The sequence below is a fragment of the Coffea eugenioides genome, chromosome 2, assembly GCF_003713205.1.
Source record: "Coffea eugenioides isolate CCC68of chromosome 2, Ceug_1.0, whole genome shotgun sequence".
NCBI classification, from domain to species: Eukaryota; Viridiplantae; Streptophyta; class Magnoliopsida; order Gentianales; family Rubiaceae; genus Coffea; species Coffea eugenioides.
In genome coordinates this window covers 77,108,536-77,134,165 of record NC_040036.1, presented here as the reverse complement: position 1 = coordinate 77,134,165, position 25,630 = coordinate 77,108,536, and the positions used below count along the sequence as shown (strand labels likewise).

At 36.4% G+C, this 25,630-nt stretch overlaps 5 protein-coding genes across 8 annotated transcripts; all 5 read right to left on the bottom strand.

Annotated features, from left to right (window-relative positions):
• Positions 1-763: 763 nt before the first annotated feature.
• Positions 764-5,045, bottom strand: LOC113763909. 3 transcript variants are annotated; one of them, XM_027307904.1, is made up of 5 exons: positions 4,952-5,045; positions 1,914-2,026; positions 1,489-1,702; positions 1,331-1,412; positions 764-1,023 (listed from the first exon to the last, which is right to left on the bottom strand). In XM_027307904.1, the coding sequence occupies exons 1-5, from the start codon at positions 4,970-4,972 to the stop codon at positions 866-868; spliced, it is 588 nt and encodes a 195-aa protein (XP_027163705.1). In that variant the 5' UTR covers positions 4,973-5,045; the 3' UTR covers positions 764-865. The 3 variants fall into 3 exon arrangements, 2 of the variants coding, with proteins under 2 accessions (XP_027163705.1, XP_027163706.1); XR_003467420.1 differs by lacking the exon at positions 764-1,023 and adding an exon at positions 1,176-1,227 and having other exon boundaries at positions 1,910-2,026; XM_027307905.1 differs by lacking the exon at positions 764-1,023 and adding an exon at positions 1,176-1,227.
• A 1,296-nt stretch (positions 5,046-6,341) lies between these two features.
• Positions 6,342-10,024, bottom strand: LOC113760320 (glycine-rich cell wall structural protein-like). Its single transcript, XM_027302874.1, has 2 exons — positions 9,932-10,024; positions 6,342-6,677 (listed from the first exon to the last, which is right to left on the bottom strand). Exons 1-2 carry the CDS (start codon positions 10,022-10,024, stop codon positions 6,342-6,344), a joined length of 429 nt encoding a protein of 142 aa, XP_027158675.1.
• Positions 10,025-11,287: 1,263 nt separating this feature from the next.
• Positions 11,288-12,247, bottom strand: LOC113759900 (probable carboxylesterase 9). The gene has a single exon (XM_027302477.1). It carries the CDS (start codon positions 12,245-12,247, stop codon positions 11,288-11,290), a length of 960 nt encoding a protein of 319 aa, XP_027158278.1.
• A 2,144-nt stretch (positions 12,248-14,391) lies between these two features.
• Positions 14,392-15,818, bottom strand: LOC113761093 (probable carboxylesterase 8). The gene has a single exon (XM_027303930.1). It carries the CDS (start codon positions 15,718-15,720, stop codon positions 14,665-14,667), a length of 1,056 nt encoding a protein of 351 aa, XP_027159731.1. The 5' UTR covers positions 15,721-15,818; the 3' UTR covers positions 14,392-14,664.
• Positions 15,819-19,965: 4,147 nt separating this feature from the next.
• Positions 19,966-23,074, bottom strand: LOC113763544 (receptor-like serine/threonine-protein kinase At2g45590). Of its 2 annotated transcripts, none has more exons than XM_027307377.1 (2): positions 20,380-23,074; positions 19,966-20,267 (listed from the first exon to the last, which is right to left on the bottom strand). In XM_027307377.1, exon 1 carries the CDS (start codon positions 22,786-22,788, stop codon positions 20,701-20,703), a length of 2,088 nt encoding a protein of 695 aa, XP_027163178.1. In that variant the 5' UTR covers positions 22,789-23,074; the 3' UTR covers positions 19,966-20,267; positions 20,380-20,700. The 2 variants fall into 2 exon arrangements, with proteins under 2 accessions (XP_027163178.1, XP_027163179.1); XM_027307378.1 differs by having other exon boundaries at positions 19,966-20,479; positions 20,649-23,074.
• Between the last annotated feature and the right edge of the window lie 2,556 nt (positions 23,075-25,630).

The window sequence follows — 25,630 nt, the reverse complement described above, 5'->3', positions numbered from 1 at the left end:
CCAAGGTCACTATTTCGTTATTACTACTACAAGTTTTTCTAATCAAAGTAAAACAAAGTCAAATATCTTTTCCTTTTGTATGCAGTATTTATGTTTAGTAAAAAATTAGTAAACCATGATTACATTTCATAATTTGTAATGAAATTAGTAACATTTTCTAAATAAATTGGAATAATTTGTAAAATATATTATTTTTTTACCAATATAGTTAGGGGTGGCAATCGGGTCCAAATCGTATTGGTGTGTCGGGTTGAGATCCGGTATAATAGAAAACCCGCTGACCCGAACTTGACCTGCCAACCCGAAATGGGTCTAGATATCTGACCCGAATCCAAAAATTTCATGTTGGTGGGTTGACGAGTCAACTCGAATGACCCGAAACTTAATTTTAATTTATTAATTTACCACTGTAATTTCTAAGAAAATCAATTTTGCACAATTTTGATTACATAAGCAAGCAATAAAAATTTAAATAAATAATTCCAAACCGAATCTAAAATAAATTAAAACACTGTAAAAGTGTTTTATCCCAAATAAATTTAAAATAAATTAAAATAGTATAAAAGTAAACATAAATAATACATTATTTGTCCAAATATAAAATTTCAAACTTCACACAAGTTAAATAAATGGGGTAGAGGTGAAATTGTAATATGCTTGCATCAAAAGGCATCAAAATTAATGTAATGTGAATTGTAAATGAGATTTAATATCATTTACTAACTTTTAATAATTGATACTTACGCATCAAATTAAGCTGGCAGGACACTAGATATAGCTATCTAAGCATGACAAGATTACATGGCCAAGAACTGAATTTAGAGCACAAAGACTTTGGCTTCAGAAATCTGAAGCAATCAAAAGGCTAGTAACTTGATTTGAGAATTTGATCACCAGCATCAAGGGCTCTGATATCACTATCAAAAGCTTCAGTTTGGATTGAAATTTCTGGTTTACAAACCCAAGAGCACTTGGATGCTAACAATATCTGAAATTTGATCACCAAACTTTTTTCCAAGCAAGCTGAAATTATTCACATTAAAACAAGTAAACACCAGAAATTGCAAACTAAGGAGATTATGTTCAGATTTACAATCAAAACGTATTAAACTACCTTCGAAGAAACTTAAATCATCCTAAAAGCTTTGAGCAAAGACGTGCAAAAACATTTGTAGTCTCTCAAGAATAAAATTCCTTAATGGTCTTGGCTGAAATCTGGTTCATTCACTACAAAACCATCACAAGATTTGTATTAAAAAAAGGCCACAACAACACATAATCATAGCAAATAAATAACATAAAACTTAGGCGTGAAGAAGGAAAAATGTACCTGAATACTTTTCATCTCCTAACAAGCTAGTGTTTTGTACATGACTTTGGATTAATGAAGGATTGCATGCCCACATTAATGCCTATACAAATGCAAATAGAGCACCATTATATTTCATGCCTTCACACAAAAATAAATAAAAGCAAGCTATACATTACCTGACCAGGAGGAATGATCTGAAACCAATTACTATCCATTAATTCCTTATTGCATCCATGCTGTGAATCTGATTGCAATAGGCCATCGGATGATCCTATCAGATTCAAATTTACATTCTCAACATAATTGGGTGCCCCAACATGATCATAATTGTGAGTTTCATATGCATCTGTGCACACTTTAGTACATTTTCGTCTATCATGTCCAAATGACCTGCGGGAAAAAAATTGCCAAGCACAATCCATAAACAATAAGATTGAATTTATAAAGGCGTATATGAAGTGTACATATATAACTAACATTTTTGGCCTTCTAACATAAAGCCAATGAGTGGATGAAATTTAGCATTGCTCATTCATATCTGGTTTTGCAAAGCTATTCTAACCGTAGAATAAGTCAATTTTAAGAGTAGGTGATTACTTGCAATTTTTGCATCGTCTTCGCTTTCGCTTGTGAGTGGACTGTTTTGCCTTTTGTCCCTTTGTAGCAACAACAATTGGACCAAGAGAAAGTATGGACCAAAGTGGAAACCTTTGCCTGGGAATTCAATCGTATCGTTGGAATTGAGAACTAAATAAGAAGAAGACAGATGACTTTAAAGAGATAGGTGATACCCGAAAGTGTTTCAGGAACCCAAAACCGTTTTCAGCAACCCAAAATCATTTTCAGAAACCCGGTGATTTTTTCACTTAAATATGTAAATTTTTTACTTTTAGTATTAGTAAGTTTAGTTTAAACATAAGTAAATTTTGTCAAATAATAAGTAAATTAAATTACTCAAAGTGTAAATTTCTATTTCTGACTAAAACTTATCTTTCAGGCATATACTTACTAGTTTGAATTAAAAACTTACTTATCTTCTCGACTTGGCAACCCGTTTCTTTTCTAGGTATTTTATGATTAGAACTCCATTCTCTCTATATTACAAACCATCATCAAACTAATTGAAAACCTCAATTCTCATATAAACCATTCATCTGAATTTTGTTCCAATCAACCCATTCAACAGATTTATGTTCCAGTCTAATCGTTATGATATAGCAATGGCATTAACAAGCTATTTTGACTCTCCCGGTAAGGGTTTACGTATTAGTAATTTTTTAGGAGGAAGATGAGTTATTCACATGTCCAAAATATCGAAACAACCAGCATAATCTAATCCTTAGTTCAATGAAAGTCACAAATTTGCGGGTAGGTAGATTAGATTATGTTGAATGCCTTTGGCTCTTTACAATGAAATTCAAAATTTTTTCTCATGACAGAGCAAAGACGGTGATATAATTGATTGTGTCTATATGTATCAACAACCAGCATTTGACAATCCTTTGCTCAAAGACCACTGGATTCCGCAGGTTTGCCCCATGCAACACCATTCAAAAGAAAAATAAACAAAAAAATGCAAAAATATGAAGTATGTATAACACCATAATTGATTGATGGTCGGAAGGAAGCTATATGTCTTTCTTTTGCAGATGAGACCAAATTATCAACCAAAACTGGGATTTACTAAGAATAAATTTCCAACATTAAGTCCACTAACAATGAGCTTGAACAGAAACCAATCAGTCAGTTGTTGCAATTGGCCAACACAGTTTTCAGGAACCACTGTTTTGCCAAAAAAACAAAAAAAATAGCACTTACTATTTATAAAAAAAAAAAGCTACTTAGGATTTCTAAAATAAATCTATGTGAATGTCACTCTGAAAGTTCTATCTGCATTATCCGTACTGAAGATTGAACTGCTGGAAATAAGCCAACACCTTTGTCGATGAGAAACATGCTTAATGTTTGAGGGCCAATTTGAAACAGTGTTCTTGTTCTTCCGCTCGTTTTCTCTTTTTTCTATTTTTCCCTAAACTTTTCTGTCTCACGTGGGATTTTTTAGTCTGTAGCTGCAGTAGTTCGAGAAGAAAAGTATTATGGAGCGAAGGCAATCACGAATATATGGGAGCCCCAAGTTGACAGAAACCCATTGAATTTAGCTCATCTCAGCTTTGGATTACAGGAGGCTCTTGCGATTCAGATTTAAACGTCATTGAAGCAGGGTGGCATGTAAGTTTTTAACGAAGTATAGTTGTTCACATGATCACAACTCTTTCAAGTAGTGCAAACTTATAACGATAGGCACTCAATGAACATCCATTAGTGAACTTAATTTACACCAAAACTATCGTATGAATACGTACGTTCATATTTATTTGGACTCTTTTATTTCAACATTGTCCATTTTTAATTTTGATTTATTTTTTAAAGAAACTATCACATAAAACCACTTTTATTAGGGCACCTGTTACACACGCCTTTTTTTATTTTCTTCAAAATAGCATATATAAAATGATCACTTAATCATTCTATTAATTTCTTTGTGTGTCTTCATTGGACGACAACAGGTTTTTTTCCAGAATTATATGGAGATAAAAGAACAAGTTTTTTCATTTATTGGACTGTAAGCATCCCACATTTGTTGATAGTTTAAAATTAAATTAATCACTTTCTCTCGAGTCCTCAGAATGCAGCTAAAATTTGACATCATGTATTTATCAGCCTGTCTTCCATCCAACAATGAACAGAGGAATAATTTTCGATCAACAGGATGCTACAACTTGCTCTGTCCAGGCTTTGCTCAAACCAGAAATGAATATACATTGATCTTTATGTCCTGCTCCTTGATATTATTAGGTTGGTTTAGTATTTGAAATATCATCTCCCTTTTAGCGATCCCTCTTATTTCTGAAATCTTAACTGCTTACATTTGGAAACTGTTCTATGAATTTTCTCTCCTTTCCTGACTGAAGAAGAGGGAAGATGTGATTCTACAAAATCTACATGTATCATAGGATGGTAATAAGAATTGCTTCTGCAACACAGATTTACAAAAGTAATAATGGCCAAATTTCCGTGGCATTGCAGACGTTACAATGGAGTAAAAAATTCAAGAGGATGATAATAAATTTTCATAGAAACAACAGATTCGCAACAATGATTCTAGATCAGTTCAGTTCAATAACATTTGCTCCATCAAGCGTATCAACTTAGAATTCCAAAATGGGAGAAATCTCTCTTGCCTGAAGAATTCAAGTTATAAAGCTCATGTTGAGTTACTAATATATTAGTAATTCTCACCCGCACAGAGTAGCAATCACAACATACAAATTTCTCTTTGACATTTCACCAAACATCTTATATACATTCACAAATTAATCACATTTAACTTAAACGCCTGGTCTCAAGTCCTTTCCTAGATGTTTCACATGGCTATTAAGCATATTTTACCCGTAGACAATCAAAACTACAACCATTTCCTAGATGTTTCAACGGACATTTTCGGCCCCAAAATTGCAATAAAATCTTCAAATTTTCAACCTTGATTTCCTAAGAAAATCTTGACAAACAAAACAAATGACATATAAATAAATTACAGCAATATAATCAAACGATTTCAAGAGAACATGATGATCTAACCTCGTCACTGCTATTTTTCATATGCTCTTTGGCTGGCTACCACCGTCGCTAACCCTTTTGTTGTGTTTGCATATGGCAGCACTCAAACCCAACCGAACGATGAGATGAAAATTTTGAAGTGAGAAGATTTATTCAATTGTAACAAAGAGAAAGTGTGGACCAAAGTGGAAACCTTTGCCTGAGAATTCAATCGTATCATTGGAACTGAGAACTGAATAAGAAGAAGGTAGATGACTTTAAAGAGAAAGGTGAAACCCAAAACAGTTTTCAGGAACCCAAAACCGTTTTTTTTACTTAAATATGTACATTTTTTACTTTTAGTATTAGTAAGTTTAATTTAAATATAAGTAAATTTTGTCAAATAATAAGTATATTAAATTACTCAAAGTGTAAATTTCTGTTTATGACTAAATCTTATCTTTCAGGCATATACTTACTGGTTTTAATTAAAAACTTACTAAAGTTAATATTAATTATTTTAATATAATATTTAAAAAGTCACTAAAAGATTTGATCTGTCACTAAAGGTAATAGAAACCTATAATAGCAGGTTTCTCTAATATCGTTATCATAACTATAGGCACTGTAGCACTGTCCTTTAGTATAATCAAAAGTGCTCCAGTAAGTACCGACCGTCAAAGTAGTACTACTATCAAAACATCGTGTTTTAATTTTTTAAAATTCAATATCTATTAATTAAATAATACATAAAATTTAACATACTCAAAAATCAAAATACACAAAAAAAAGAGATTTTATAAATTTTCTACTATATTTTTTAATTTTCTATTATATATATTTTTTTGAAATTTTTATATTTATTTTTTATTCAATTAATAGTTATTAGATTTAAAAAAAGAGTTAAAAATGATATTTATGAAAGATAAATTGAAATATAATAGAATATGGGTAAGAAATTGATAAAATGTAACAGAAGATCTGTTGAATTTTTTTTTCACAGGCTTGAAAAGCCTATTATAATTAAAAGTGCTCCAATAGGTAGCAACTGTCAATGTATAGGGAAATATAATCCAAAGGACAAACCCAAGCTAGTACCTTTTACTATTTCCCACAATAAAACTAGTGCTGCGTTTCTCATATCCGCCAGATTAGCAAATAAGTTTTGTGAATGTTTGCCTATAACTTTGGGCCTGTTTGGAACCTGAGTTTTTTGGGAGTTTGCCTAAAATTTTACTGTAGTGCACTGTAGAAGTTTTTGTAAGGTAAAAAATTTTTTTGTTTTTTGTAAGTTGGAAAAACTTTTTTTCCTTTTCTTTTTTTTTTCTTTCTTTTTCTTTTTCTTTTCTTTTTTCTTTGTCTTTCTTTCTCTCTTCTTCTTCTTCTACGCAGCACCAACGCAACGCACCAACGCAGCAACCTGCTCCACCCCCTAATCCGCCACCGGCCACACGTCTCCACCTGCTTCACCTCCGGCACCACCGCCAATGCCTCCACCAGTCCTTCCTCCTACTCTCCCGCCTGCTCCACCTCCAACTCCGCCACCAGCCCCACCTCCTGCACCACCACCTTTTCCTCCACCTGCTCCTCCACCAACACCTCCTCCAACGCTACCACCAGCACCAGCACCAGCACCACTACCTACACCTCCTCCAACTCCAGCACCACCATCGGCTCCTCCACCAGCACCTCCTCCAATGCCACCTCCCGCCACCCCTCTCCTCCCTTTCCCCTTCTCCTCCCCTTTGCCCTTCCCCCTCCCTCTTTCCTTGCCCGGCAGTCAAGGCGCACCTCCTCCACTAGCCAGTCAACTTTTTTTTTTTTTTTTTTTGCAATTTTCAGCCTTCCCCCTCTCCTCCCGCTCCCCGCAATCTGGTGCGTGGAAAAATCCCCCTCCCCGGTGCTATCTAGCCTCGCTACCAGATTGGCCAGAGGGGAAAGGAAAGGGGAAGGGTGATGGGGGAGGAGTGGGGGAAGGGAATTTTTTTTTTTAAAAAAAGGGTCATACAAACTGGGTAAAGGGAGAGGATGGCAGGGGAAGATGGCGGGGAGAGGGAGAAAGGCCAAAAAAAAAAAGGGAAATGTCGCCGGCGCCGGACATGGTGGTCGGCGACGGAGGTGGTGGTGGGTTGGGATGGGGGAGGAAAAAAAAAAAAAAAGGGAAGGGAATTCTTTTTTTGTGTTTTGAGTATTTTGAAGTGTGTAGGTAAAAAATTTTGAGAAGTTTTTTGGGATCCTGTAGTAAAAGTTGTTAAAAAACTAGTAGGTAAAAAACTTGCTTAAAACCTGACTTCCAAACAGGGCCTTTATTAATATAACTTACTCTAGAAGTGGTAAACAAATTTTAAATGAAAATCTTCTTTTTCTTTTCTTTTTTCCTTTCTTTTCTTTTTTTCTTTTCTCTTTTCTTTTTGTTTCTTTCTTTTTTCTTTTCTTTTCTATCTTCTTCTTCTGTCTTCCCCATCCCCTTCTCCCTTTCCCGCCGAAAGTTGCAACAATAGAAACAAAATTTTTTTTTTCTGTCTCCCCGTCTTCCCCCTCTCCCTCTTCCCTTCTCCTCTCCTCTCCCTTCCCTGCCACATCTCCCTCCCCTAAGAGAAATTTTGGATATTTTGAAGTAGGGAAAATCGTTCAAAACATTTCTCACATTTTACAAGATAACTTTTTTCGTCCCTCACTTTTAAAAGTATAATTTTATATCCCTTACAAATTCACATTGACCAAATTTGGTCCCTACCTAAGTTTCCGACTAGTTTTTGGTCAGAATCCACCACGTGACTTGCATGTGATCATTTTTTAAGGATAAAATTGTCAAATCAAATTTTTACATAATTTGATTCATAGTCCATCACATTTCACAAAATGAATTTTTTCGTCCCTAACGTTTTATAAAATGAATTGTTTCGTTCCTCACATTTCAAAAAATGAATGTTTATATTCCTCACATTTTTCAAAAATGAATTTTTCATCCCTCATTGATCATGTGTACGAATAGTTTTATTCCACGTATATGTCTATTTAATTTTATCTGAACAGTATGAAGAACATGTAATTTATCTCTATTGGATTTCATCTAAACATGTTAATCGTAGTTATACACATGCTATTCAATAGATATATATATATATATATATATGGGTTTAAAACTAATAATTTTGTTTGAAACCCGTATATATATTTATATGATTTCACCATTTGAATCTATTCAATATTTGTGATCTTCTCTTTTGGTAATAATTTATTTATTGAATTGTATAATAAGGTCATCTAATTAATGGGTCCTAACTCGAATTCTATAATTATACTAACAAATTTCAGTTTAAATCTGAAATTTCTATTAAACAATTTTAAGACCAACAGTTGAATTACTTGTCTTGTGATTGTTTTAAAATTTTAAAGTGTCAACCACTTATTTCTCTTTGTCATACTTTTCTTTTGTTTACTTTTCCTATCCAAATTTAATTCGATATAAACACTCGATAATATTTAGGATTAAATGCCTTCTTTATTTTCAAATTTCGAGTAAAAGAAAATGAATATAAGTGAAAAACTAACAATTTTTTAAACTCATATATATATATATATATATCTATTTGATTTCACTTGAACAGTATGAATAGTATGTAATATATCTCTATTTGATTTCACATGCTATTCGTACTATTCAGGTGAAATCAAATAGATATATACATGAATTTTAAAAAAAATTATTCATACACATGATCAATAAAGGATAAAAAAATTTATTTTGAAAAAAATGTGAATGATGAAAAAATTCATTTTGTGAAATGTAAGGGACGAAAAAATTTATTTTATGAAATGTGAGGGATTATGAATCGAATTATATAAAATTTGATTTGATAATTTTGACCTTAAAATATGATCACGTGCAAGGCACGTGGTGAATTCCGACCAAAAACTAGTTGGAAACCTAAGTAGGGACCAAATTTGACCAATGTGAATTTTGTAAGAGACGTAAAATTATATTTTTAAAGATAAGGGATGAAAAAAGTTATTTTGCAAAATGTGAGAGACGTTTTGAACGATTTTTCCTTTGAAGTATGTAGTTTAAAATTTTAAGAAATTTTTTAAAATTACTATAATTAAAGTTGTCAAAAAATTGGTAAGAGACAAACTTGGCAAAAACTCACTTTGCCAAACAGGGCAATCAATTGTTAATGGACTTTTATAAATTATAATTTATCATACTATGAAAATGCAAGATATTCTACCTAAGGGGAAGCCAGGGGCCCCCGAGCCACCTATCCAGCTAGTGCACCCGAGTAGGGGTGTTTCGCGAATCGAGCCGATCGCGAGCGGCTCGAATATGAGCTCGACTCGAGCTCGTCGAGTTCGAGTCGAGCTCGTCAATATCGAGTTCGAGTCGAGCTCGTCAATATCGAGTTCGAGTCGAGCTCGTCAATATCGAGTTCGAGTCGAGCTCGAGCTAATTAAGTCGATCTCGAGCTCGAGCTCGAGCTCAAAAACATTAAGCTCGTTGGCCGCTCACGAGCTCAATTATATATTTTTTTTTATTTTTTATTTTTATTTTAATAGTAAAATTACATATATATCCCTAATATTTTATTATTTGTTAAAAAAATTATTGTTTTATTCATTTTTTTAAAAAAATTATTTTTTATTTTTTAAAAATAAAATAATAATAATTATTTTTTTTATTTTTTAAGCTCGAGCTCGAGCTCGAACTCGACTCAAATTTGACTCGAGCTCGAGCTCGAGCTTGATATTTTGAACTCGTCGAGCTCGAGCTCGAGCTCGAGTTCGAGCTTCACAAAATTAACTCGAGCTCAGCTCGATTAGCCAAAACTCGACTCGAGCTCGGCTCGTTTGCACCCCTACACCTGAGGCAGCACAAATTGTATTTTTACTCCATTTCAAGATAAATGAATAATTTGACATTTTATTATATCATTTTTTGATTCAGTTACTTCATATTGAAACTTTTGTTCCACCATTTTTCAATTTAATTATACTAAAAGGCAAACTTATGGAGAATGAAACTTGTGAAGCTCCATCCTCAAGCTTGGCCCATAATATCAGCTCCCAACAAAACAAGTTCCTGATAGCAGCTGGCGGTTTATCAAAGAGCTTCATATTAAATTCATTGATGATGCTTGGCTTAACCATGAAGTTTTGCTTGACTTAGCCATGAAGTCTCCACAATAGCCTTTGACAGACTTAACTAGTGGAGAAGTGTCTGTTCCATCACTTCCATGTGAGAAACTTGGTTCCACTTTTCACTACCGTCCTTTCATTCTTTTCCCTTTTCTATGCTCTCATAAAACGGAGGAGGAGATTTCACACTGGCAGAGGAATATCCGAAAGTAGTCCTTGTCAGCCAGTTTGCTTTATGTTTTTCGATGTTTCCATAGGAAAAGACCCTTTTCTTTCCTTTCCTTTCCTTTCCTTTTTTTTCGTTTTTTGGTCATGCCTTTACTTAACAAAAATATGAAAAATAACAGCCATAGCCTCAATAAAATGTTTTTGGGATTACCAGAATGTTCGGATTGCTATTTGTAAGAGTTTTTATAGAAAAATAAATATCTAAAAAAAAATAAAATAAACATTCAAGTGGCAGATCAAGAATTGTGACTAAAAGTGTGAAATATTTCAAAAACCTCTCACGAAGTTTCTGATTATTTCAGTGACCTCCCTTAAGATTTTAAAAATTATACCAATCTTGTAATTCATTATCTTATAACATCTAGATCCAATCAGTAACTAAAATATGATATTAGGAGAGAGAAGGTAATGTGATATCACTATTGCCCCTCATCTATTGCATTATTTAGTTAATTTAATACCAATCCATTGATTTGGGTAAAACTAGATCTCATCTTGAATTATATGAATGCAAATCTTGCTTAGATTCATAAATCTCTTCTTTTTGTTTTTTTTGAGTTTAGATTTCGAAAATCAGCCTCAAACCCCAATAAAAATATGGTGGGTTTGAGTTACATCTGAATTTGCGTAAGACTCGATCCATTCACATGTCTATATGAAAATATGATGATCCTTTAAAGTCATCATTAAAAAATATTAGATGATCGCGGTAGTGGTGAAACACATTATTATATCATGCGCAACTATAAACTAAATTAAACTGACTCAATCCAGAAGGCAAAACTATGTCAAATTGATAGCTATGCATGAATCGAGGAATGGTGATCACTATTAGCCAAGATTTTGTGAAATAATTCAGCCAAACAGCAGCTATATAAGTTAATTAACAAGATCAAGTGCCCAATAGCCAAGAATATCTTTGCATGCATGCAGCTGATTTTCTAGGAAAATGACAGCAACCCTACCTAGTAATCCAAGTACAAATTGATGGAGTGAATAAAGAGAATAGAAAAGTCACACAAATTCTTTGATAAAGTTGATTATAGCTGCAGCCCTGCGGGTATCGATCATATCAATTCCATGGAATCCAACGTCATCAAATCGAGCTTCAACTAAGACTCCTTGCAATACCAACATTTGCACAAAATCTTGTTGTCTTTCAATTAAAGGGTCACCTCCAAAACCAATCACCAAACATCTTCCGAGAGATTTGATTTTCTCTTTATATGCACCATCAACAAATGGATTACAGTACCTATGGTCACGATCGGTCCCCTTAGGCAATGCAAGCTCCCAGAGAAGATCTATTACCGGCAAAGGAAAGTAGGGATCAGTCGCAAGCTTCAACTCAGATTTTGTTCTTTGCTTCCCACCGAAAAAGGGTTGGTTCATGACTAGGCCAGCAATGGCCACGGGCTCCAATTTCATATCCTGAACTCGCAATGCAGCATTAAAAGCAATGTTTGCTCCACAACTCACCCCGTACAGATAACATCTGGAGAAGTCACCAAATTCTTTCAGCCATCGATCTCCATTTTCATTGACAGCTTGATCTTTAACCCAGAGAATCGCATCAGTCGCATCTTCATATTGTGCTGGAAGCCTGCTCTCAGGAGCAAGACGGAATTCGACAGCCACGACAATGGCCGGGACCTCACTAGAGAGCAAGTTGCAGCTCTCATGGATCACGGTTTGTTCAACACTCATTTGAATCCATCCACCAGCATGAAAATAAATGATGATTGGAAGTCTGGCAATTGATTTGTCATTGGAAGGCAATTTGGCAGGACGATAAATCCTGAGCCAAGTTTTCTTTTCTTCACTTAACACAACATCTTTGCTCGCTGCTGATTGCCCTACAAGTTGCGTGTTTTCACCTGTTGCTGGAGTTGTAGGAAGCCGAATATAACGAGTGAGAGAACCATCAGGGTTCAAGGCAACTTTAAGGTGTTCGTAGGGATCAAACTTGGACATGGTTAAATGTTAAAGATGACGAGTTTTAGTGATTAGGAGGAGTTAAGGATATTAAAAAAGATTCTTCAATTTGCGTTTGATGTTTTCACCTTTTAGATGGTAGTTGCAGGAAAGAGTTCACATTTTTTTTTGACCTTTTTTGGTCCCTGTGTCATGAAATTTTTGAGACAAAATGTGGCTACCCTTGATTCCAGGGGCGGTGAAAGCTTGTAAGGCCATGTGTAAAATAGGATCTTGGCTTTAGCGAGCTGTTAATTTGAAAGGTTTTACTTTTTCTAAGCATCCAGATCAGAAGGCCCATCTCATTCGGTGTAGAAAGACTGCATGCATAGCTGGTTTGAAGACCAAGTAAAATTGGGAGAGGGTTGGATTAAGTGATAAAGTGGGAGGAATTATAAGTAGAAGATATTAATTTCAAAACTTTTTATTTATTAAATGAAAAACCAAGTAAATTTAACAAATTAGATTATTATTAAGGTGTCATCCTACAATTTTGGCATCACTATTAATTACTCGGGTAGAAGGCTCTTTGTCTGGATTACATTTTTCTGGACTTTTATAGAAAAAAAAATATTGTAGTAATTTGATATATGTGAGATAAAAAGGTGATTGAAAAATCTGTCCACAGACAACGTAACAAATTTTCTTTAAAAAATTGCAATCCAAACACACCCTTGTTTTTCTCTTCCTTAGTTTTTCATATTCGCCTTTTGTTTCTCAATTTGTTGCTATTATGCCATTTGTCAAATTAATTAAACATTTAGATGTCATGTGGTGGAGCTAATACCAGTTTATTTTATATGGAAAGGAAGAGAGGAAAAGAAGGGGAAAAAAAAAGAGGGGAGAAAGGGTAGCGACGCCGACAAAGGTGCGAGCAACGATGGTGGTCTGAGGTGGGGAGGATGAAGAAGAAAGGAAAGAAGAAATAGTTTTAGGTATTTTTGGGTATTTTGGAGTGTGTGTAATTTAAAATTTTTGAAATGTTTTTAGGAGTTAATGTAGACAAGAGTTATTAAAAAAAAAAAAAACTTGTCTAATGAAAAACAGGCTTTTATCTTTTACGAGATGGATGCATTAATGCAACTGGAACGCATCATTTGATGCGAGTCAACATATATGGAGTGTGTTTCTTTTTACTTTACCAACACTATATGCGCCTATTTATCCGCAATCTGCTGGAAATTTCAACAATGTAAATACCATTTCAACAATAGATTTACTAATTACTACTACATGGTTGACCAAGATGAGGAGGTGGTGTCGAGATGAACCATGTTATAACAACCTTAGACTACGGCACCAATTAATCAAGAACCATGATTAGATTATTAGAATAGAAACAATGGAAAATCTTTTAATTTAACTTCAATGACAACTAGAAATTCTTTTGCTGATATGTATTTGTCAAAGTACTCGCACCTCTGTAACTTCTAGGTGATCTTTTCACCACTACTTACTGATCAAGAATCCCCAAGACATTAGTGTGTTTGGACAGGAGATTATTTGTCCAAATATATTTGCTTACAACAATATTACAATTTTCAATACATATCTTCCCAATTATCTTTTTATCTCACATACATCACATTACAAAAAGTGTTACAGTAAAAATATCTCCAAATAATTTACAATCCACTAGTAAGCGTTTGCCACGTACAATAGGAACCCTCTTATTTTAGCACCCATTTCAATTTGAAAGATCCTTACATGATTCAAGAAGCCAAGCCAAGAAATTTTAAGTTGATTCGAAACAACTATTGGGACATAAGTGCGTTTGGATTGCAATTTTTTAAAGAAAAATTGTTACGTGTTTTCTTTGAATACATTTTTTAATCATTTTTTTATCTTACATATATATTAAATTGAATACATTTTTTAATTATTTTTTTATCTTACATATATATTAAATCGTAACAATAATTTTCCTAAAAAAATCGAGAAAAATGCCAACAAGAAGTGATGATGAAATGCCAACAAGAAGGTCTCCTCTTATTCATTTGTTTTCTTGTTGATCTAGGCATGCAGAGCATGCTTGCGTTTTGACTTGAACAACGACACGATGTACAGCTCACGAGTAACTTGTAAGTCAAGCACCGGACCTGACTACAAGTAATTGTGCAGTAGTATTAATTACTGCATCAGAGAAATCAGAAAAGTTCAAGAAATTCATAATTTAGCACAAGTTGGTACAGGCAGGATAATTAACTCAATACGTAAATCATTACTGGCTGATGATAAAATTAAACACACATTAGAGAAGTAAAAAAACATACTCCCATTGAGGAGGGTGTTAAAATCAAAACATACTTGACCAACCAGCTGAAAAAACAAGCAGAATATTTAATGCTGCCACCATTAATAATAGCACTAGTAGTGTATGTATTGGCTTGCTCAACGGCCATAATAACTCCCATTGATTACATGGCTGACTTTTCTGGATTCAAATTCTCAGCTGCAGAAGACGAAAAAGTCACGAAATTCTTGACGTCGTCGTACAGAATTTGAGCCATTTTTGGATCAAAAACTTCCACTGCATGATACCCGTCTTCACTAAACGCTGCCACCACCTCCACTCCACCGCCCTCCAACACCTTCACCAGCTCTTTCTGCCTATCCACAAACGGATCTCCTCCGTAACCTCTAACCAAACACCTCGGCAACCGTCCGATCTTATCCTTCTGGGACGCGACGGAAGCCGCTATGTTACAATATTCATGATCACGAGTAGCATCTTCGGGTAATGACAAATACCATAGCAAATCAGTTGCATGGAGAGGGGCAATCTTGTCATGTTTCTGCCTAAGTTCCGACTCCGACCGCTGGACACCGCCGAAGAACGGCTCGTTCATTATCAGCCCTGAGATCTGCACCGGTGCGAGATCAACGTCCAGCGCACGTAACGCTGCATGGTAGACCATGTTGCCGCCAGCGCTGCTGCCCATCAAGAAAAGCTTGGAAAAATCGGCATATTCTTGCATCCACGGATCACACCCGTTTTCCGTTCCTCCTGAGGCCTGATCTTTGACCCACATGATTGCGTCCATGGCATCATCGTAGGCTGCCGGAAGGCGGTGTTCGGGGGCGCGGCGGTATTCTACCGAAGCTACCAATGCCGGCACATGAGCAGCCATTGTGCTGCATGATCCATGGAAGATTGGATCAGTTGCACTGAGGAGAACAAATCCGCCACCGTGGAAGTAGATGATGATGGCAAGCTTAGTGTTGGGAGGAGGGTTTACGGGTCGAAAAAGGCGAATGAAAGTGTTGGTTTTTGGGTTGAGAGGGATGTCTTTGGAGAGGGAGAGTGGTGGAGCAGCGAGGTCCTGATGATTAGGGGGTATTTCTGGGGTTGGGGGTAAAGTTGGGAGCTGGTTTAGCCTGGTGAAAGAGCCATCTGGATTTGGGAGGAGATTGAGGAACTTGTAGGCATCTTCTCTTGACAGCTCCGGAGTGGTGGCTTGTTGTTCAGACATGTTTAGCTACAGGGGGAGGAGGGTGGTGGTGGAGAGAGGGAAGACGGAGGAGTAAAAAAAGCCTCAGAGTCAGAGGAATACGGGGGACTGTAAGTGACTGGGGCAGTTGAGTTGGAACTTGGAAGTCGAAGCCTTGAAGGGAATAAATAGTTGAGACTTGAAAGAGCAACGTAATTATTAGTAGAAGTATTGATTAAGTTGCTGTTGGCTTAGTTGGGGCGCCAATTAATACACCGCATAGAATTGAATACTACTGAAAATGCATGCTCGGTCCGTCATGTCAACCGCATCTGAAAAATCCCATTTTAGGGCAAAATGATCATTTTAATTTTTATATTTTTTATTCAAAAAATAAAAAAAAATAATATACTTTTGTTATATCATATTTTAATTGAATTACACATCTTTTTTCTTACTAACGGTTTTAGCTTGTTATAAATTAAAAAAAATAATAAGAAGGACAAGAAAAAACAAGCTAATTACTTAGAATATTGCCAAAAAAAAATCGGACATTTACGACTCTGACAATGATATGGTATTAAACTATTGCTGCCCGGCAACAAAAGCAAAAATTTTTTTTTTTAAAAAAAAGACACAGGCCGGCAGCCAATCAAAATTTTTTTTTTTAAAAAAAAATGCAGCAGCTGCAAAAAGTCAAAAAAAGAAAAAAGAAAAAAGAAAAGTAGCGTCTGCCGGGCTGCTGCTTTTTTTGAAGGAATGTACACTAAGAAACACATTTGGTCTGCATTTGTTATAAGAGAATATCGAGAGTATAAATGGAATTTAAATAATTATATAAATTTTAGATGGCGGAATAACTGATCCTTCCCTACCATTCAGCTTTTCTCTAGTAAGTAAATTAACTAGCACGAATTAAATGACAATAACCTTATGATCCTCGTCCTAATAACAGTCTGATGCTTTTGTTGCTGAGAATTATAATTTATATGGTACTGATTTAATTAGATTGGGACCTTTTTTTTTTTTTTTAATTTTGTAGGAAACTTCATAGGTTGTACTCAACTAGAGGAGGAGATGGTCTAGGAAGCTTGGGACCTGTATTTAACTTTAGAACTTGCAACTTCGGGCAGCTCCTTAAATATGATTTGGCAGGTAATCAATTAACTTGTGCGGCCGTGTCAGGCGTTTGACAAACTTCTCCTAGGCACCAGGGTGCCTAATTAAACATTGTACGCACGCAGTTAATATTGGATTATGTGTTTGAAACTTATTTGTGTGATGAAAAACTGACAAAGCAACTTCATTATGATAATATATGTCAATTATCTATTGGGACAGCTTTTCGGTTGAAACTATGTGGTTAGTTGGGTTGAAGTACTTAATTTGATGAAGTTCAAAGTCTGGTGCCTTCTAAGATTTTTACATACAGCACAGTTCTAGAAAAACACTGGACTCTCATATAGGATCTTAGGCTATCTCCATCTTTTCCTACGACATTTCCTTTCTTTACATGTCCTCACAATCAGAAAATAGAACTAATGAAGTTTTGCTTCTTTATTTTGTGGGTTAAATGCTTTCTAATTAGTGCAACAGCAATTAGAACACTAAATTTCATTTGGACAAATGAATAGATCGGAAAAGTTATGGGCCATGGGTATATATTGGCATACTCGATGAAAAAGAACATGGCACAAATTGCACTCTAGTTGCTGTACGTACCAAGCGCCGGTGAAAAACTTTCCCGTTTGGATTGCATTTTCTGTGAAAAAAATACTGTAGCGATTTGATGTATATGAGGGAAAAAGGTAATAGAAAAATGTGACAACGGAAAACGACGTAATTTTCTGGCAGAAAATGACAATCCAAACAGGGTGGGCATCTATAATAATAACTGAGCCATTATCAGCATAACGGTTGCTGAGAGGAAAATTCCGTTATGCTGAGAGGAAAATTCACGAAAACGTGCATGGTTAATGAGCTATAATCCCAAGTATAGACATCAAGCAATGAAAACCATTGATTTAGCCTCTATTTGGTAGTATATCGTACGATGGGGGGAAGAAAAACCGAACGAAAAGATGCTAGAAAATGTCACATGATGAAATGCCGCATTCAGGAATTTGGGAGTCAAGAAAATAGGAGGCTCCCAATGAAGCCATGAACAGGGAAGTAGCTTTACGATGAGCTTCTCGTTCCAATTTCCTTGTGCTTGTTCAAGCGTCTGCCGGGCTTTTTTTTTTTTTTTTTAACTTTTTGCAGCTGCTGCCGGGTTGTGTCAGCCAGTGCTGTTTTTTAAAATACCGTTCTTAGAGCCGTAAATGTTCGAATTTTTTTTTTGACAATATTCTGAGTAATTAGCCTTAAAAACAATTGCACGTAAGAACCAGCCCTGGAGATGGTTTTAAAACGCTTTTTTGGGTAGGTATTCCGTAGACAATTTTATTGCTTGAATAGAACATTTCTCTTTCAGCTTATCGACTACGTACGTGTCTGAAATCTTGCCCTTCATTACCCAAAGTTTTACGATAGTGCTTCGTTCGTATTACCAGGTAATTGAGTCCCATTTAATAATTTAATTCAGCACTTCAAATTTTTGTTAGGACTTAAATTCAATATTTAAATTTAATGAGTTCAAACCTTAATATGTTTAGCTCTATTTATTTAGATAAAACTTATTCTAAACAATAACTGATAAGTCGTACATTTATTCCTTAATGCAAACTAGATTTCGATATTTAGCAATTCAACAACTAAATAGATTTTAAACTTTAATTTTAGTTAATGCTTTTCTATCTTTTGGGCTTGTGTGAGTTTAAAAATCTTTCATTAATGTTTGGCCCATTTTTCCTGAACTGAGTGCAAACCTTAATATGTTTAGCTATATTTATTTAGGCAAAACTTATTCAAAATGATAACTGGATTTTAGTATTTAGTAATTCTATAACTTAACAGATTTCAAACTTTAATTTAGCGAACACGCTGCTATCTTTTGGGCTTGTGTGAGTTTCAATGTTTGGCCCATTTGTCATGAAAGGAGCACGAGAGGATAGACCAAAGCAGATAGGCCATTTGGCCCAGTTTCTCAAGCTTCGGACATTGGCTTGTTAAGCATTTTGGGAAGAAAGAAATAGATTCTAATTAAGTATATATTTTTTTTTTCCAGAAACATAGAAGATTCTAATGAAGTATACGAGATATGAGTTATACGACGGAGGATGCCGACTTATTCCTCCCATATTGGAGGAGAAGAGAATAGCACAACAAAGTGGAAACCATTCCACCAACCTGCCTTTAACCACGTCTGTAAAACCATTGATTCATAGAAATATTTCAGGTATTCCAAACATGGTCCAAAAATAGGTATACTCGCAAAAACTAGCAATGCATAATATTCACATAAAGATCAGCATAAGCTGCTGTGGAGATTTGACTTGAACGAGACTCCGACGCACCAGGAGACTGCAATCTTCAAGAAGCATCAAGCATGCATGTATGTATGGCCGAGTAGAGTTCTCTTGCCGCAACCATACATGTTAATCGTAATAGTTTTGGCTTATCAGAAACTACCAGTTTAATCTTCAACAGGAAAAGAAATCCATGTATATATAGCAGCTTAATCTTCAACAAGGAAAAGACCTATAAGGCAGTGCCCGTAGCATTATTAAGCTTAGAAGTTGCAGAGGGAATATGTAAAATGCTTGTTATCAGTGTAAAAGGTTAACGTGCCGAGTAATCATGTGTAATTGATAGCATTAAGCTAGAGTCGGAGGCCAAAAATCTCGAGGGGACAGAAAAGAAACAGGTGAATCCAGCACACACCACCATCCATCAATGCTATAGATCAAAATCTACTCATACAGGATTTGAGGTAGAGATGCGAAGCTTTATTGCGAATCTACTCGTATCGCAAGTTTGTTTGGATTACAAATTATTTATACCTTATTTACACACCCAGATTTGCTTGTATCATCAACACATTTCTAATCACCTTTTTATCTCATACATCACATCAAAAAAGTGCTACAGTATTTTCTTCACAAAATTATCTCAAATAATCTACTATCCAAACAGACACAGTACTGTGGACATGTAATGTTTAACCATATTTGTTTAATTAATACGTGCACCACTGTTTACTAAGGTTTCCTACTCTACACAGCAGGCAGTTGAAAACCATGAGCCAAGAAAGTAGGTTAATGGGTGGAAAAGAAACGAAACGCCAGCCAGAAAACCAGCAAGCCTAAGAACTTCAAAAATTTCAGATAATTCTTCTTTTTCTAATTGGACACCAAATGTAAATGGAACCTCTGTTACGAAAGAGTATGATTACAGCTAGCAAATCTGCACCATTAAAGATGTTGACAATTGCATACACTGCATAGATGCAATACTGACTCTGGAGGCAGGAATGCTTTATAATATCCAGTGATGTACTACTGTATAATGCACTTCAAGAACTGGGACCAAGAATAAAATCTCACTCCTGAAATCAATGCCAACTTTAGAAAAGGCTCACCTTACTTGCTGTGGCTAGGAAGCAGACAACCAAAAGGTAAAATATTTCCTGGGACCCGATAGAGCAAATCCTAGAGATATATTAGGAGTGGAGTAATGAGAGTTTTGGGAGAATAAATTCTCCGTTTCAAGTTTGTCACCACTCAAGAAAAGTTTGAGCAAATATCAGGATTGATCGTTCACCTTTATGCTTGGGATTCCTCAACAACACCACCAGCCACCAGGCACCAGCAACTTGTGGGAGCCAAATTAGAATGGCATTTTGTGAGTCTTATCATCACTTCTAAAAGGACAAGTCAAAAGTAAGGTTGGAAACCAATCTAAGTATACTGAAAATAATGAAGTAAAGAGAAAGCGGATCACGAAACATGTAACTCTACTTTTTGCTTTTTCACCAGAATTTCTGCCAAAAAAATAATTGGGACATAAAAATGGCCTATAGTACATCTTACTGTCAGTGAAATTAATAAAGAGCAGAGCACTCCATGACGATGAAACTCCCGGTTACCGGGCCTTTTTCCTGGACTTAAATGGGAAATTGGATGGCGGTGAGGGAGAAAATTCAAACGGCAAATGGGGAGGTTCGGATTCACCTGAAAGCATCCCCACAATCTCTTTCATGGTAGGGCGCTTATTAGGCGTTCGTTGCAGACAAAGCAGTGCAACAGTGATGCAGAGTAAAGCCTGTTCCCTGTCTAGTGACTGAATATTGGTATCAAGAAGATCCAGGAGCCTCCCATTGTGGGCAAGCTGCCGCGCCCATGAAATCAGATTAGCCCTCTCAAATTCTGACATTGGCGAGGCCGTGACTTGGAGAGGCCTCCGGCCAGAGACTAGAACCAAAATCAGAACACCGAAGCTGTAGATGTCACATTTCTCAGAAAGCTGCCCTCCACCACCATATTCAGGGGCAATGTAACAAACAGTTCCTCTCATACTTGGAGTACTGCTGATACCTCCGCTCTTGGGGATATCTCCGCTAGCCCAATCTTGACTATTTCTTCTACCTATTCGAAACTCGCCGCTGAACCCATCAAGCCACCAGTCAATACTGGTTCTACTACCCCTGCTCTTCCTCTTCTTCCTTTCAGGCACCACAGCCTCATTCCTCTCCCACCACATTTCTCCCCCATTATCTGATTTAGTGTCCCTGTTCTTCTTCTTTTTAGTCAATTCTTCGCAAAACTCCTCCTTCCACCATTCCCTCGGTTTCCTATTCTTCCTCTCCTTCCTCATTTTCTCCTCGTCTAGAGATGCCCACCACTCCAATTTCTTTGTTTGCTTCTTTTGCTCCACTTTAGGGCAGCCCTCCTGCGCCGTGCTTGGAGTTGCAGTCCAGTCCTTCTTAGGTCTCTCTTTCTTGATCTCGCTCCCAAGCCACTCCATGACATAGTCTTTAATCCTACCGGACTCCGACCCCCCATTCACATTGTCCTGTTTCCACCACCAATCCCTCCCTGACTCGCTCTTCCTCCTTCCGATCGCTCTTCTACTGCCACTATCAACACTAACACTGTCGAAAAATCCCTCGGATATGCTAGTCTTTTTATCGAGGCCCTCAGAAGGTGAAGCCTCCACTGTCCCAGCTTCCGGCGACACTGGCCCCATTTCACCATCCAAAATCCTAACACAACGACTCTCTGGAGACTGATCCACATTTATTGCCACCTCCTCTGTCATCACACTCTCATTTTCTTCTATTATGGACCCATGATCCTCTCCATTCTCAATTCCTCCTCCTCCTCCTCCTTGCCCCTTCTCAGTTTTTTCGTCGTCTTCGATGAAGGTCTCCACAGCTCCATTCTCATCCTTACTTAAAACCTGTGCTAATCCAAAATCAGCTATCTTCGCGTCAAAGTTGGAATCCAACAAAATATTCGAAGGCTTAATATCTCCATGAACGATTGGCGGATCACATGAACTATGGAGATACTCAATGCCCTTCGCTACGGCTAATATAACACTAAACCTCTTCCTCCACAGCATCAATTCGGGACATTTACGATCTAACAAGGCATCCTGTAAGTTTCCATTTTGCATGTACTCATAAACTAGTACTAATCGTCTCCTCCTCTGATGACGAACGGAGCAATGGTGTCTGCTGTGATGGTCATCGGATGAGAAGCCGAGGATGGACACCAAATGAGAGCAGCACGTGGTGTCTATCTTCGAGGCGAGGGAGAGTTCATTATGGAACTCTCGCTCGCCCTGGAGGGAGCCTGAAGCATCCATTAGCTTCACGGCTACCTCCTGGCCGGAGGGCAAGATTCCCTTGTAAACAGACCCAAACCCACCTTGTCCTAGGCGGTTGTGGGCCGAGAAAGAGGCAGTAGCGCGGCGAAGGACGGAATAAGAGAAGCGGTGAGGCTGCAGCGGCTTCAGATCCACAGGTGCAGTACGTTGATTTGAGAGCTTTCTGTAAATAATGGCGAAAAGAAGAAGGAACACTAGAGCTATTGCAGCTGCCAGGATGGGAGGGAGAAGGGGGGACGGGTGGCCGAGGTGAAAATGGCGGTGGGTTAACGGTGGCGGTGGCGTGATGGAGACTGGGAAGTCCGGGAATGGTGCCTCGGGTGGCTCTAAGGGTGGCATTATTGTGAATATGAGGGGCAACCAAGTGGATGCTTTGAATACGTTAATAAGGATGCATTTTGCAGAGAGGGAGATAGAGCTGTTTCAGTTCAGCAGATGAGATGAGAAAAGGGTGGTGAGAGAGCAGTGCGTGTACTGCGTGTAAAGTGTCGTCGCTGTTAGCAGCAGTATAAGTGCAGTGAGTTGTAGGAAGTGAAAATGCATTACTCCTATGTAGTTATCCTTTCCTTTCGTCCTTGTTCTGTTCCTAACACCTCTCCTAATCGGTTACTGAGGACTGAGGAGGAAACTCAAGTACTAGTAATAGAAGTCAAAAGGCTTTTGTCACGGGCCTGTGAACTTTTTTTTTTTTTTTTTTTTTTTTTTGGTGTGTGACTTCATATATTTCTCTCACGTGTGATGTGTGTGTTCTGTGTGAAAGACAGACGGTGAGTCATGGGTTACGACAAGAGGACTCAGGAGGGAGCGGCCTCTTGTGGGACAGGGTAATACTTTATAAACATTTGTAACTATATATTTTATAACTATAAGGATGCCTTTGATAAAATTAAAATTTGAATTCATTAAATTATTAAGTATTAAATTTAATATATTTGAGTGCATTTCACATTCAGTGGTAAGTAAATAACTTATCACTTAATTTTGGGAGTAAGTTTTACCTACAAAATTCAGTGCCGCTTAATTAATTCAGATGTTTAATTTTTGGTTATCAAACAGTATGAATATGTTAAGATGTGAATCCGTTAAATTTAAGTGCTTAATTGAGTTATCAAACAGGATCTAAGTAAATTATTTGTAAAACTTCGTAACAAGACGCATTACGCATGGGACTCATATGAAGTTATCAACAATGATAGAATTATTATACTCAAGTACGTACAAACAGTTAAGATGTAGTTACAATTTATTTAAGAAGTGTTATGAAACGACGGTCGTCACTGACAACCATCCATGTCCTGCACGAAGATATTTCACTTTTTTTTTTAATGAAATTTTAATTTGAGAAAATTTCTTTACATTTCGTCAGATGAATTTTTTTGTTTTTCACTTTTAAGATAATAAATTTATGTTCCTTACAAAATCACGTTAGTAAAATTTGATTTCAACTTAGTTTTCGACCCACTTTTTACCCTGAATCTATCCCGCAACCTTACATGATCCATATTTATTTTTGTTCCTAAAAAATAGAATTTAACCTGAATCATATTTATTTTTCTCTAAGAAAAAATGAGATTTGACCCAATTTATATTCATTTTTTGCCACTAAAAAGATGAGATTTGACATTTTTATGCATAAAAAAAATGACAGCAGGTGGATCACGTGATAATTTCAGATAAAAAAGTGGTCGAAAACTTAGATTGATATCAAAATTTATCAACTTGAATTTGTAAATGATTTAAATTTTGAAAATGAACGATGAACAAATTTATTTAACTAAACGTGGAGGATGTGTTTGAAAAATTTTCAGTTTCTAATTTTTATGGGAAATGGGGCTGATAGAGCTGTGCCGGGACCAGGCGTAGGGAAGATTTTTATTAGTTTAATCCTTAATGTGAGACAACGAATGACATAATTTATTGAGTCCCACCCAGACGAATTAGATAAGGCCATGAGGAACATAAGAAAGGATTTTACGAGTCTCAATCAGTTGACAAAATACAAAGAGTATATATATGTGCATTAAGAAGATCAAATTAAAAAATTTTTGACTTCTTTTTCGTTCAAAGTATAGAGAAGATTTTTTGACTAACGAACGAATATATTAATTAATGACATAATACAATACTTGCGGAGTCCCCAAGTAAGTGAAGCGATGCAGGAGCAACCAATTGAATTGAATGAATATGCTTTTCATTATACATTAGTGTTGCCTTTTGGGCCTTGCTTGCATGTGCATGTGGTGGTCCTTAGCTTTTAGGCTTTTCGGTTTAGCATTATAATATCTAAGAGTCTTATTATCAGCAAAAGACCAAAAAGTTAGGGACCCGTTGCGGGCTTTGATGCTTGGGATGATCATCTTTTTGTTAATGGATGATTTATTTCTTTTGTTCACCAACCTAGAAACGGTCTTTTGTGGGCTCCCTCCATTAGGTTTAATTCAATACCTTACCACTAGGAACAAAGGTCACGCCTGGGTGCGGTTGGGGTGGCGCTGTACTCCAGGCGCAGGGGATTAGTCGGCCGCCTTCGGGTCTTGACCCGGACACCCCTGTGTTGACAAAAAAAAAAAAAAAAAAAAAAAAAAAGGAACAAAGGTCCACACTTTCATCATTCTTTTGTTTGTCCTAAAAAATTATGAAAAACCCAAAAAAAAAAAAAAAAAGAGAAGAAGGAAGATTGTTAATGCTGGCCCAGAGAAAGAAAAATAAATTATCTCAGAAGAACACGAGAAATGATAGAGATGGAAAATATAAAAATGGGAAAAAAAAAAACACTAGAAAGAGTAAGAAAAGAAAAGTGATACTTATAATACGAAGCAATTTTTTTTTTTTTTAAATATATACACACAGTAAGTAGTAGTAAGAAAATTTTCAAAAAATATCAATCTAAACAGTACATCTTTCTATAATTTTTGTGAATAGATTTTTCAATCACCTTTTTATGTCAGCGATTTTTGTGAATAGATTTTTCAATCACCTTTTTATGTCATGTCACCCGCTGACTGTCCGTCAGTCCGTCGGTCGGTGGTGCTGGTGGGAAAAGGTCGCCTTGTCGCTCATTAGCATGGATTGAAACAGGTGGAAGGAACTTGCACAGTTTCGCTGTCTTTGCAGGCTCCCGGTGCCCTTTACGCAATCTTCTATCCGTTCACCACACACGTCCCTTTTTCATCTTCGACGT

Excerpts from the sequence above, each read along its gene's own strand:
- LOC113761093 (XM_027303930.1), bottom strand. The coding sequence starts at position 15,720 with ATGTCTGAACAACAAGCCACCACTCCGGAGCTGTCAAGAGAAGATGCC.
- LOC113763909 (XM_027307904.1), bottom strand. The coding sequence starts at position 4,972 with ATGAAAAATAGCAGTGACGAG. Across the intron at positions 1,413-1,488 it reads AGATCATTCCTCCTGGTCAG|GCATTAATGTGGGCATGCAA; the intron begins GTAATGTATAGC and ends GCATTTGTATAG. Across the intron at positions 1,024-1,330 it reads AGGAGATGAAAAGTATTCAG|CTTGCTTGGAAAAAAGTTTG; the intron begins GTACATTTTTCC and ends GAATAATTTCAG.
- LOC113763544 (XM_027307377.1), bottom strand. The coding sequence starts at position 22,788 with ATGCCACCCTTAGAGCCACCCGAGGCACCATTCCCGGACTTCCCAGTC.
- LOC113759900 (XM_027302477.1), bottom strand. The coding sequence starts at position 12,247 with ATGTCCAAGTTTGATCCCTACGAACACCTTAAAGTTGCCTTGAACCCT.
- LOC113760320 (XM_027302874.1), bottom strand. The coding sequence starts at position 10,024 with ATGAAGCTCTTTGATAAACCGCCAGCTGCTATCAGGAACTTGTTTTGT. Across the intron at positions 6,678-9,931 it reads TTGAGGATGGAGCTTCACAA|GAAAGAGGGAGGGGGAAGGG; the intron begins GTTTCATTCTCC and ends CTGCCGGGCAAG.